At 33.7% G+C, this 13,988-nt stretch overlaps 1 protein-coding gene across 1 annotated transcript in view; it reads left to right on the top strand.

The window, feature by feature from the left end:
- Positions 1-13,637, top strand: part of LOC117416098 (ethanolamine kinase 1-like) — a 38,788-nt gene extending 25,151 nt beyond the window's left edge. The window contains exons 5-8 of the mRNA XM_059027092.1: positions 951-1,034; positions 3,966-4,126; positions 8,253-8,326; positions 9,212-13,637. Coding sequence (XP_058883075.1) covers positions 951-1,034; positions 3,966-4,126; positions 8,253-8,326; positions 9,212-9,281 — 389 coding nt within the window. The 3' untranslated portion in view covers positions 9,282-13,637. The remainder of the gene's footprint in view (positions 1-950; positions 1,035-3,965; positions 4,127-8,252; positions 8,327-9,211) is intronic.
- The last annotated feature ends 351 nt before the right edge of the window (positions 13,638-13,988 follow it).

Here is a 13,988-nt window from a genome sequence, read left to right as displayed (position 1 = left end):
GGATTCTGCTTGAAAGCGCATACTGTGTACAGTACCTACTAACTTACAGTAATGCCACTGGAAGAAAGTTCATTGATTAAAGATGCTAATTGTGATAGCTTTTCTCTAATTTTGTTTTGCACCTGCTTTATTTAGTTCACACAATACAGTTATACATAAGAAAATGAATGTCATATTTTCGGCGCAATGCTGATTGGGGTAAGGCTTTGTATTTTGTGTCTTATGTTCATGCAGCTGGTTAAACAGTATGCAGAGTAAACAGGATCTTTATTTTTTCCTTTAATACTTGTATAGAAAATCTTCAAGCTGTTTGGACACTTCTCATACAATTGCTCACAGTGAACCACAAGAGGGCATTCAAAGCTCTCGTAACAGTGACTTACTATAATGTATGAAACCTTCCTGTACTCAACTCCCCCTTGTGGTAATGAATAGAAAAGTGTTTGTGTCTTCACCTAAAATCGCAAATTAATTATGTAATACGCATTTATGACCATATGTGACACTTTTTGCCTTTTAAATGTACAAACCTTTTATATAAAGCATAAGTGATATTTTCATGATTTATTTAAGTTCTAAGTACACTGCATCAACAAGATATTTGCTGATTCATATAGAGTGCACCATGCTTTTCATAACCCTGTATACATTTAAAGTATTTTATGAACTTTTTGTTTTTTTGTTCATAGCGTGTAAACTTGAACCACATTTTTAGTACTTTGTATAGAAATGTAATGGACACTATGCATACGACATTCATCAGTGTCGTTTTTTTTCAAAATGCACAGCCTTACCCTGGAACACTAAAGTGCATGCACACTACACAAAAGCTTCAATGTGGGGGATATAATGCAGGTTACATCCATTGAAACATATGAAAGTCTAGGGTTGGAACTTTGATTTGCCAAAGTTCTGTTTTTAAATTATCTTTTTTTTTATGTCCTACACAGGTAATGTAAAGTTCATTGACTATGAATATGCTGGCTACAACTACCAGGGCTTTGATATTGGGAACCATTTTAATGAGTTTGCAGGTAAGACAAACCTCCCTAAAGAAAGACTTGTGGCATAACCCGTTTAAAGGACTTCCGATACCATGGTAACATTGAATTAAACCAATTAATTCCCATTGTCCTGGGTTTCAGCTATGCTGATACTCACAACGATTTGATGTTTAAATTCAAAATTAGCACAAAGGTCAATTTAAACTTCTGAGTCAGACTCCTGTAATAGTACATTCAATAGCGTCTAGTCTGTACACATACCTACCAGGATTAACAAAGATTTGTTCTTTTGTCAGGGCTAAAAATTGTAGTCGTTTTTGGAACACAGGGTTAGTCTCTTGAGTATTTTCAGTTATACCTTGTACAGTCATCTATTTTCACACTGTGGGTAAGCATTTCTTTGAACCATGGTGAAGATAATTCATTTTCTTAACTTTGAAGCTTCTACTAAGCTGATACTGAATATATCATGCAAATGTACAATACCCTTATTAAGAACTCTTTACAACTGACACTGTTTGCACTACACTATCAGGTTGTTTCATCTTGTCTATTAATTGTGTTCTAAAATGTAGACATTCCATGCTAATTACTTGAGGTCATCATACATGTTTGATTAAGCTTTTTTTAAAGTTTTACATGCACTGTGTTAAATGTTTCACAAAGCAAAATCTGACAACACACATTCAACATTTAATTTGTTCAGTGTGTGGAAACTAATGCACTCGTTACTTACTCATTAGACTTTGTATTTAATTACACGGTAAAGACCCATTAGCCTGATTATTATTATTATTATTATTATTATTATTATTATTATTATTATTGTCAGAGATGTAAAATCTCCACTAAATGGCGGAATTCTGCTTTTACTCAGTCCCCCGGGGGAGGGAGGAATTCCTGAATTTCTTTTTTTTTTTTAGCTATCAACACATTTATGACAGTTGGTGTGAAGTGTTTTTACAGTGTAACACCGCTAAATTATTATATAAATCGATCTCGGCAAAGTAACAAAACAAACTAAACTGAAAAAATAAGGCAGTTGTTTTTACATTGCGTACCCTATTGCATTGGTGTTTGCAGACGGCTGTCTTGGCAAGTTGCTATTTGATTGAAGTACGGTACTGTGAATTAAACAGTTATGGTGCAGTTCTACAGTTCACATTGCAGAAAATTTGGAAAAATAATGTAACGGAAGGATGGTGATGGCGAAAAATTTCTGTTTCATTTGTGGAGTGAGGGTTGATCACGGACATTGTTGACAAACCCTGTAACCCCCACTCTCCTGGAATAATGAATAAATTAGGCATGTATAGATCACCTTCAAACACTGAGCACCATCTCTGCCTTTTATTATAAATGCATTTCTGTTAAAAATATATGGAAAGCCATATTCTCTGCAGAAAAAGCATGTAGACATAAGTACTCGTTGCAGTAACTACAGCTTTTTCTTTGTGACCTGATGTTGATGAAGACAAACATGGTGATCCAGCGAATTATAAAATACACCCCATGTTTAAACAAGCATCTTTTGAAAGACATTTGATTCCCATAGAAGATTGAAAAATCAAGAGGTCATTTTAAACTTTTATTAACAGAACATTAAGATTTGTTTTAAGTTGTACACGGACGCTTTTTAAGTTTAAACATTTTTTTTGTATTATTAAACTTACTTCACATAAGCAATTAGTATTTGTTTTTATTAACATTATATTTTCTTACATTTTTTTCCATGGTAACATAAAATGAAGCAGAAAATGTCAACTTTGTGCTTAAAATAAACATTTCCAATATTAAATGCTTAGTATTGCAAATAAAACCCAAAACGAGTGGATGATTAGCTCAAGTTCAAGAGCTTTGCCTTGTGTGTGCCGCACTGAAAGAATTTTGTGTGGCTTCTTCTGCAGGTTCAATGTTTAGGCTATTATTATTATTATTATTATTATTATTATTATTATTATTATTATTATTATTATTATTATTAATAAAGCTCAAACAACAGGGGGAAAGGAAGGTGCCACAAAAATAGAAATTAACAATTGAAAGTGTACATAGTTCTTTTTTGCCCTTTAACAATTAAAAGGGAGTGACTTTCTGATGTAAACAAGGTGCATTTGAGATCCAAATGAAGAAGAACATTAAAAGAAAAGACATGCTGTACAGCATTTATTTAAGAAAAAAGATTTTACCTCAACTTTATTTGACTTAATACTTGCATCAAGTTTCAAAGACCCTATTTCACTGTCCTGAAAGTTAAAGTTCACGTATTATTTGGTATACATTCTAGTTTCAGGTGTAATCTGAATCTTAACTTCAATTTGGGTTCCCGAGCAAAAAATCCAACTCGGCCGTGGATCCCAGATTCCTGCCAGTTTTCAGCTTTTTTTTTTTTATTATTATTATTTTTTACTTCTCCTCACTTTCATCTCTGTATTATTTTAAATATATTTTATAAATGTGTGTTTGTAGTGTATGTTGGTGCATGCATTCCTATCTAACATATTTTCAAACTGAAAAACAACGCAGGGCATTTACAGCATTTTATGACTGTTTTCTATGGATACAACAGAGGTTTGGACTTGATTAAAAGTCACCCTCAGAAGTCCCTTAAGGCCTTTGTCCTTTAGTTACCGGTACTTAACATTTATGGCTCTTCATAAACATTGAAGTAAACCAGAGTAGATTGAACCAGTTCCATTAATAGACACATATTTGCTTTGTAGTCGTACTTCGTTTTCTCTAAATGCCTGATGGTTGTACTTACTGTTTTATCAATGTCTTACCTGCTGAAACCGCCTGTGTATAATGTACACAATTTAAATCTTTTGTTGGCATTCTGGATGACATAATCAGATACATAATATATATTGTCTGTTTGTCAGTGATTTAACTTTAGACCCATTCTCCAGCTACGCTAAGTTATCACTAACATGCTTTTAACAGTGCCTTAATTTTTTTCAGGTATAAATGAGGTGGACTACAGCCGCTACCCCAGCAAAGAGCTGCAAATGCAGTGGCTGAAAGCCTACCTTGAAAGTTACAAAGAATACAAAGGCCAGGGTTCTCAGGTCTCAGAGAAAGAAGTGGAGGTTCTCTATGTTCAAGTCAATCAGTTTGCTCTTGTAAGTTGACTAAAGAAACTGCAATACATCTATGTATATCTTTTATCTTTCTTCTTCTCGTCGTACTGTAACTGTTTTTAGCTACCAGGAACCCCAAACAACAAACAAAAACTTCATGCTAGTGTAAAGTATGAAAAAAGAGTTACAAAAAAAAGCACATTACAATTTAAATTTGCTCTAAACTGAAAAGACTGAATGAATCTGTGTATTTATTTCTCAATTCTATTAAACTACTTTGTTTTGGGTTTATGGTGTGTCAAAGAACACAGCGTGGTGGTTAAACAATACTTTTTAAACAATACTTTTTAAACTAAGATGGGCCAGTGAACAGTGAAAACATACTGCAGTTTGCATTTTCGTTGCGACAATTCGCAAAATATGTTAACGAAGAGACCCACAATATACTAATTTAAATAGGTTTTGCGTAATCTTAGTGAGATCTCTAACATTGCGAGAGTCGTGCAACATTTTTTCGAATAAATAATGAAAGGCAGTTTAATCCCATCAGATTCTATAGTGGGGCCCCCACCTTCACCCCCAAATAAAAAATGTGTTTCTGTCAAAAAGTTTTTTATAATCATACAGTAGCCCCTCGCTAAACGGACATGTTTGTCCGACATAAGGAGGTGTCGGGTTTAAAAAAATACAATAAAGTTGCACACATATGCATTTATAGTGCTCAATGTATTTTAAGTGTATAAATCATTGCGCTGAAATAACACTAATGTGTTTTGGGTAGGCTACACATTACATTATGTAAAAATATAAATCTGTACAGTAGACCTATACAGTTATAGTACAGTAGTAAAATTAAATGAATACCTAGCGCACTTTCTTTTTTTTTTACTTTAGCCTGTAGGCTACCGGTAACACAAAATAAATCATGCTGCTGCATTGTACACATTGATGTAACTATGCAAATAAAAGATTTTTAATAGAAACTAAATTATTTTAGTGCTTTTTTAAAAATTATTATTTTTAACTATTCCTATACAGATGCTCACAATGAGCGGGAGGGGTTAGCAGCACATGTGTGCAGTCTATTGCTCCCAACACGTTGGGCAAACCAGAAGTATGAGTACACCCTGCTTTTAGGGAAAAATAGGTATTTGGGTGTTGGCCTCAAAAATGCATTGAGCACAACTGGCAACGCACGAGAAAAAGCGGACTGAGAAATGCCAACAACAGCTGCCACAGTCCCCTGAAAGGACCCAGAGGCAAGATAATGCAGGGTGGACTACAGTTTGAGCACTGCAGGGATAGCATGGCTTCTCTGGGTGACAGGCTCCAGGTCATCTTTTAAATCAGACAGCAGCTCAAGAGTTATGTGGCTGCCAAGCCTGTACCTGTGCTTAATTTGGTCTTCATTTAAATCGAAGATGGTAATGCGGGTATGAAATACCCTTTCTCTTCTCATCCTACAAATCACTCGTTCTTGCTTAAGACAATGTCTCCTTCTTGCTGTAATCACAGTGGCCATGGTTAGGGGATAATGTTTTTCATACTGCCTTTTAAAGGTTTGCTAATTTCGACTGTTTAAAACATGCTTTCAAAAGTTCTTAACAAATTGATGCAATTGTAAGTGTCGCAATTGCCGGCAGCTTTAGTACATCTCATTATAATGTTTGAGAACCCTCATTTGCACTCATTTGTGAATTTATGCTGGAAAACCCATAATAACATATTCATCTAAAAACTGCTGCCGCAAAGCATTCCTTAAAAAGTTGCTAACAGTATTGCTCTGGATTAGTACATTTCCAGCTTGTTTGTGACTATTGCGACAGCTACAATGATTTAGTACAGCTACCCCTCAGTCTGTATATAAAGGACTGTCACTGGTGTAACTCAATAAACAAGTACATCAACATAATATTTTGGTGAAATATGTTTCTATTTGAATGACATTTTATTTTGTTCTAGAAATGTCCATTTAAAGTTCTGAATAATATTCTCAACAGAGCTCTTTTTTTTTTTTTTTACGATATTGAGATCTGTACCCATGCTAAAACACTATGTGCATCTAAACTGTGGTAGAAGCTTCAGTCATGGCCAGGAAGCCAGCATCCTCCTCTCCCCAAGATTGGACTAGTGTTTTTTCTCAATGCATCAGTGGCTGTTTTTAATTACAATTACTTTCAGATGCCAAAGCACATTGCTTACATAATTTTATTTTGTCATCTGGTACACAGTCAGGCTTCTGTTGAAATGTTGGTGAAAGAATTAAATAAACGGCTGAACTGCAGTTTAAATCTATTTGTCTGCATTGCTGTAATTAAAAAGCTTACCTTTGGAAATAAAAGCTGTACAGTTGGAGGACAACAAAGATGCTAGAATGTGTAACTTGGATGGCAGAAGTTATCATTATGGATTGCTACTGGGGGCCATATTTATTTATTTATTTAGCAGACGCCTTTATCCAAGGTGACTTACAGAGACTAGGGTGTGTGAACTAAGCATTAGCTGCAGAGTCACTTACAACTACGTCTCACCCGAAAGACGGAGCACAAGGAGGTTAAGTGACTTGCTCAGGGTCACACAATGAGTCAGTGGCTGAGGTGGGATTTGAACCGGGGACCTCCTGGTTATAAGCCAGTTTCTTTAACCACTGGACCACACAGCCTCATAGTTGATAAACTGTGGATGGGTTGTATGCCAGGGCATTTGTTGCCAGATGCGTTTTCTTCATTTATAACGGACCTGTATCATTATTCTATTTTCTTATTGCGATTTGAATCATTTTCTATTTTGAAGAATGGTTATTAAAAACCGCAACAATAATCTTTTATACTAGACAGTAATTCAATTAAATTGATGCATGTAGAATTTTTAGTAAGTTATAAATGTATTATATCATTTCCATTTAATTAACAGTTTGTGCATTGTGATCCATTGTATTGAATCTTTTTTACTTGCAAATTAAGACCCCATTAATAAAAATAAATTCAACCAAAACAAACTTTTAAATCAAAGTACTTTAATCTTCTCTGTTCTGTTGTGAATGGTCTGTGAAAGAAGCAGCTCAACACAGTGACATTACAATTGTAAGTCTCTTAATTGAATGTGACAATAGCTTTGTGGCTGTAGAAAACTCACTTCCTCATTTTCCCAATTAAAATTAATTGAAACAGCAAAGAACATATTAGAACATACCAGCATAAAACAGGCAATGTTGGTGGTGCAAAATGCAATGCTGGCCAGTGGTATGCCAGTTATCTTATTATCTCTCCCCACAAGGCTGGTTTAAGATACCAAGTTTGTATTGTTATTCTGAATGCACTGCTAAATGGAAATTTGAATACAAATGTAGGCAGTCTTCTCCTGTTTTTAGTAAAGCATGGGACTATACGGTAATTATATAAAATCGTAAATTTACGACAATATAGGTTTTCTGTGTATAATGCAGTTTATTGAATGTTTTATTTGCAATAGTTTGCCAATCTGTAGAGTTTCAGCCAAAATAAATGTAAAGATAGCTGACCAATCATTAGTGAGCAACCCCAAAACATGAATATTCCTTGGTTAGCACTGCAGTTAGGACAATAGTTGTATTCCGCACGATATTGTTTATAAATATACATTGATAAATACAAATACCTTTACAACATCTAATTATTTAGAATTTTATTTTACCCTAAAATACAAAAAAAGTGAGAAAACGAATCCTTTTTCAAGGAGAACTTTCTCTGAAAAATTGGAGATTGTTAAAAAAAGGGAAGGGAAAAGATATATTCAGCACTTTCAGAATTCAAATTATGAAAGTTATCTGTGGCTTACAGGTAGGTGCCACTTAAAAAAAAGAGGTGGGTCGGCGGGGGGGGGGGGGGGGGGGGGGTTTAGTTGTATGATGATGGCAATTTTGCTCAATAGATTGTATTCATGGTTACAATACAAATCACTGGGTTCCGGAGTAGGATGCTGCTTGCATCCCTGAAATAGTATGTTATAAAAGTGGCCAAGGTTAATGTTTTAATGTTGTGATCTGTCTCCCAAACCCAATGGGTAAATGGGATACAAAAGACCCTCTCTATTGGGAGTTGGCTTAATACCAAATTATCTCAGAGAACAAAGAATATTATTGTTTGAACAATACCAATAATTTTGATTTAATAAAACCTTTTTTTTTTAGGCTTCTCACTTCTTCTGGGGACTGTGGGCTTTGATCCAAGCTAAATACTCAACTATCGACTTTGATTTCCTTGGGTAAGTTTCTATTTTGTCCCACTAATTAACAATTGTGAAAAAACGTATTATGGAATGCATATTATTGCAATAATACCTTTTTTTTGACTTGTTAATGTTGGTGTTTGCACAATTGCAGGCTTTGCTAATGTATTAACATGTAGAATGTGCTAAATAATCTTTAATGCTACACTGTATTCTGTTCTCTCTGTTTCAATGTACAAGTGAAATTAGTGAAGAGCACATGAAAAAAAAACATCTAGCCTTTATTGATTTGTTTTCCATTTTATAAAACTGTGCCCTTGTGACAAACTGTAATTTGTTAAAAACCCTGTGTAACACTATCTTTTTGAAATATTTCTATAGCCATATTGTTTGAGCTGTCAAGTTATATCCCTTTCCATTAAGATGGCATTACAGTATAAGAAAAAGCAAATGCCATTACATTGGATTGATTACTGTCTCCATCTGAACTGTTTGAAAATGTAATTTGTGTACTTCAGCAGTCGGAGGGATTTTGATTATAACCAGTTCACAGTTTAAATTAAATATAATTCTACAGGTCACATTTCCAAAATGAAAACTATAAATATAATTACTGTGTCTGTGTTGAGCTCAGATTAAAGGATATTTATGTTTGTGTCATAATTTGACCTCATGGATACTCTCAGTTTTTGTCAAAAGGGCATGTTTTCTTTTTTTTAATTTTTTTTTATTTAGTTATTTATATATTGTATGCATCTGCCTGTAGGTGGCAGATTTACCTTGCACTTTTAAAAGATTCACTGCTATTAGAGTATTTTTTCTACACATTGGAATGCTTATTTAGTTTAATATCTGACATGATTGCAGATTGATTCTTTTATAATATGTATTTCTTCTTCATCTTATTATATATTCTTTTAGGTATGCAATTGTCCGCTTTAATCAGTATATCAAAATGAAGCCAGAAGTGACAGCCTTGAACTTCCCATAATAAACCATCCTCAATCAGAAAGTCATCAAGTGAATCATCACAGAAGAAACAATGGTGTGCATGTTGGCTCTCCGTGGACTCTAGATAAGCAGTTGCTTGACACGACCCATCTTTGCTGAAAACATTAATGCATCAGCTTAGACCTAGCACCATTTTATCTACAAGGTGGAAGGCAGCTTGACATGCTGTAAAATCACCAGGGTGTTTTCGATCACTTCGTCAATATATGTTCTACAGGGAGATGTGGATTATTTATAATTTAAGGCTGTATTTTTTTTTGCGGTTCTCACAGATTTCACGATTTCTGTGAAATTTGTTGTATAATAACTGTAGAGAAAAATGATAAATTTTCAATATAACAACACTATTTTTTCTGCTTTTAAAATATTATGTTTAACCGTGAAATCTATTTTTAGATCTCCAGTGTAAAAGTAGATAAACAGAAGTCCATTTAGTCAGACCCATGAAAACCCAATACATTGAGCTTGCACAAAAATACATTCTTTACATATTCTACTATTTAGGAGCAACTTCTGACAAAGTTTCAGCAATTTGGTATTTGCTGTCTTCCCAGATTACTGTCCAAGTCCAAGATTTTGGGACCAGATGTTTTCTTTGTGTATATGTATTGTTTGATTGTGTGGAAGTGGTGATGGTTCAAATATTGCAATTAACTGTAAACAGAAAACCTGTTAGTTTTCAGAAGGATTAAAAATAAAGGAACTTATTATTATTTTAATATGAATGCTCACTTTGTAATTAGTGATCGGAAAACTGGCTTAAACATTGTCACACTATTAAATTCTTAGTTGGGAACAATTTCACACTGACTTAAGTGCTCACACTCCTGCTTGTATATAGTTTTAAAAGTAATTTCTGCTTTCAAGACACTTTAATTTGTAAGCTTTATTTTATTCAAAATGACGTTTTTTAAAATACCAAATTAAAATGAAAGCTTGTATTAGAGCTATAACTTCTTTTGGGTGCTTCAGGCACTAAGTTTATCAATAAACCTGTTTATCATGGTTTACAAATAAAACTGAATGGAGAAATTTAGCCTTAATGCTTTAATGTACAACATGTCTAGTTTTTCTGATTAAATAAGGCACGTTACTATTTTTCTTATGCACAGGTAGACTCAAGGAAGGTAAACGTGAGGTAATGCGATTTATTTTCCACAGTTTGTGTTTAAATATTTAGGTGTCAAGCAATGGAGGTTGCTTAAAAGCATCACTGACATCAAAGCAACATGGATTCCTATTAATATACTGAAAGTAATATTGCTATTCTGAGATATGCTATTCTGAGCCTAACAAATGGCAGTTATTAAAAAAAAAAAAAAAAAAAAAATCAAGCTGTTTTATGAGCCCCATCACTCTTGCTTTTAGGTGCTTGTAAAATAGCAGTGAATTATTAACCATATTGCTTTTCCTAATGAACAAGATGAAGTAGTTTGGTTTTAAAAATATATATTCTAAAGTACAAGTACTAGCGTCACTTTTTAGGCAGTATACTTAAGGCTACGATTTTATCACAGAGGTCTCAGAAATCATGAAAATCGTGAATTTGAAAAAAAAAATTGTGAAATCTTGGAAATGGATGTAAAAACACTTTTGACTAGGCGCTTACTTTATTTCCTTTAAAACATGCAGTACGTCGTGCACTGAAAATACAAATCTGGGAGTATCTGTATATGTTTGATTCATACAGTACTTCTGTTGCAGATGAATGTGATACGTCAGGCGCAGACAGCTAAAAGCTGGGCAGCTTCACTATTAGCTGTACGAGACGCATCGTGATTGCATATCTCAAGATTGTAGGTGACGTAATTCTGACTTTGCACACAGGGTCGGAGACCCTCGATTCCGACCAGAAATTATGTCGGAGTCTGAAGTATATACTATCAATTTTGTACCCTAAAGTAACACTTAAACATATCAGTAGTCAAAAGCAATTGTCTTTATATTATTGATTTTGGTGTACTATTTAAAATGTCTTGTGTGTGTTGCTGTAGCTAAAACTACATTTGGTGAACTCTCTGTGAATTCTTGTTTTTTTGCCACACCTTGCCCATGAAATATGAAATGCCCAAAATCGTAGCCTTAATTGTAATAAGCAATAAAAAAAGCATCAATATATGTAATGAGTGAATATGAAGTTGAAGAAAAAAAGAATGCGCAAAAATACAAGACAATATTATATCGCCTTAATAAATAGGTAAACTGGTAGGCACCCAATGCCTGAAGTAAGAATATACAGCGCTTGTACCAAAGTGTTCTCCAATCTGATGTTTGTAATGGTGGGGTTGGGGATGTTTGGACTTTATACAAATACTTCTGTACATATATTGTGCATATATAATACACACACACATACGAACATATATATATATATATATATATATATATATATATATATATATATATATATATATATATATATATATAGAAATAACAAGCACTTGTTTTGATGGGGTCTTGAGTTGAGGTTGGAGATCACACGTACTGTAAAATATTCTGCTTCTGCTTGCAGTGCTTATCTTTTCACTGCAGTAACTAGTCTATAGTGGCATGTTTGCTTTTGTAAAGCAGTGCTCTATATAAACGTATCTGACATGTGTAGCATACTGTAAAATGTATAATATTAAAAAAGCAATTGTGTGTTTATGAAAATAATTGTAAAATGTGTTTTCTTATCTTGTGGTATGTATTATGTACTGAAATGCTCCCCTTCTAAAATGAAGTTTGGAAAAAAGAGAGAAGTGAGATAACATACTGTTTTTTTGTTGCAGAATTTTTGTTCCTCAACTGACCAATGCCTTGTTTCCATCTGCCTCTGAAATTGAGTTAAAAGCGATTTGAATAACAATCCTGTTCCATTACATCGGTAGCAGAGGGACATGATTTAGGAATACTTATCAAGAGAATTTTCTCTGATGGAGGAAGCTACTTATTGTGTGTCTAATACGAAGGATGCATTTAATCATCACTAAAATGTGATACATTATACTAAAGGTGAATATAACCAATCTTTGACCTGTTGTATAATTTTCTGTTTCTGATTGGATTGTATACTGCATACTGAACCAGTGGCAGCCTCAGTTTAATACTGGAATAAGATGAAATTATGGCATAATTAAAAATGGAGCCAAGCCAAAATCAGCCTATATAACTCATAATAATTTTATGACAGACTATTAAGCTACTGTAGAACCTCAGAGTTATGAACACCTTGGGAATGGAGGTTGTTGGTAAATCTGAAATGTCCATAAGTCTGAAAATTAGTTTTCAATGGTTTTAATAATTATGCACACATGTGGTCTACAGCCTTCATCTGGTGAATAATACAAGGGTATAGCACAGTAATGCAATACTCATTGTCTTGGTTCTAAAGGCTTTAAAACAGTACTATAAATGGACAAAAGGCTAAATTGAAATTACCATTGAAATCGTAACTGCAAAAACACTTATTTAAATGTCCAGGAAAACCTGGGTTAATGTGGTGCATGTTTCAATTTTTTTTTTTTAATTCAAACAGCTTGCTACTTTGGCTTGAAAAAAAAAAAGACTGTTTAAAACCAAAATGTTACTGGTAATATTGCCTGTAGTTCCTTTGAAATCTGCCTCACCTTTCTGGATACGTTTGTTAGTACAGTAATTTTGCTTTCTCCATGACCAGCATGCCACTTATAGGAGCGCCTATCGGGTTGCATTGCATGAATGGTTGAGTGATTGCATACTTCCGACTGAAAGTGGGGTTATCGGTAGAAGGTCAGTTCATAGGTTAGGTGTTCATAACGCTGACATTCTACTGTAATACTCATTGGATTTCTCAAGTTTGTTTTAATATTTCTACATTTTAAAACTGATACTATACATCTTAAGTGGTTAATAGACTTCTTTAAGAAACGTGGGGCCATATTTAACAAGGTATTTAACACAAATTGGTGCAAAGTCAATTTTGGTGAAAAGAAACTCCTTAGGTACACTTATGAGTAATTACATTATCCTTCTTACAAACTGGCCCATTGTATTTAACTTTTTCCCCCTAAACATTTTGTGGGTTTACCTGTAAAAAATATGCGTAAAATATGTTTTGTGAGGCTATGTCCAGACATGTGAGGGATTTATTGTAATAATTTTGTGAATTTGGCACTTTAAAAAAAAAAAAAAAAAAAAAAGAAAATGTGCTCTTAGCACCCAATGTCTCATCTGAATTTATACCTGTGCTCTTTTTGTGCATATTATTTACTTTTAACATTGTCCCTGTCATATAACAAAATGTGTATTGTATTCTGCATGGAAACACATAATACTTTGTTATATTGTGATCATTAAAAAAAAAACATGCCACCTATATCATAGTTGTGTCTTTGGTGATTTCAGGGATCTTTTTATTTTTTATAAAGGCTTTAAAAAGATAGTTACAGTAAATGATACAGTAAAAAATATAGTCTAAGCATACAAATCTTCAAATGTCATTAAAGTACTTATAGGTAACAAAACAATTCCAGTAAATCTTATCTCCTATGTATTACCATCACTTTGAATATCCCACATTTTCCTATACTGTATGAAGGAGGCACACATGTTAAACTTGTAATTGATTTTTAATGGAATTTTTTTCATAGCATTTATTGTAGCCTTAGGTTCTGGTTCAGGGGGCAGGAGCTAGGGCATTTCCCCCTACTAATGGGCTGGTCTGCCT

Source organism: Acipenser ruthenus, chromosome 7 (genome assembly GCF_902713425.1).
Source record: "Acipenser ruthenus chromosome 7, fAciRut3.2 maternal haplotype, whole genome shotgun sequence".
Classification (NCBI taxonomy): domain Eukaryota; kingdom Metazoa; phylum Chordata; class Actinopteri; order Acipenseriformes; family Acipenseridae; genus Acipenser; species Acipenser ruthenus.
This window is presented reverse-complemented; position numbering and strand designations above follow the sequence as displayed.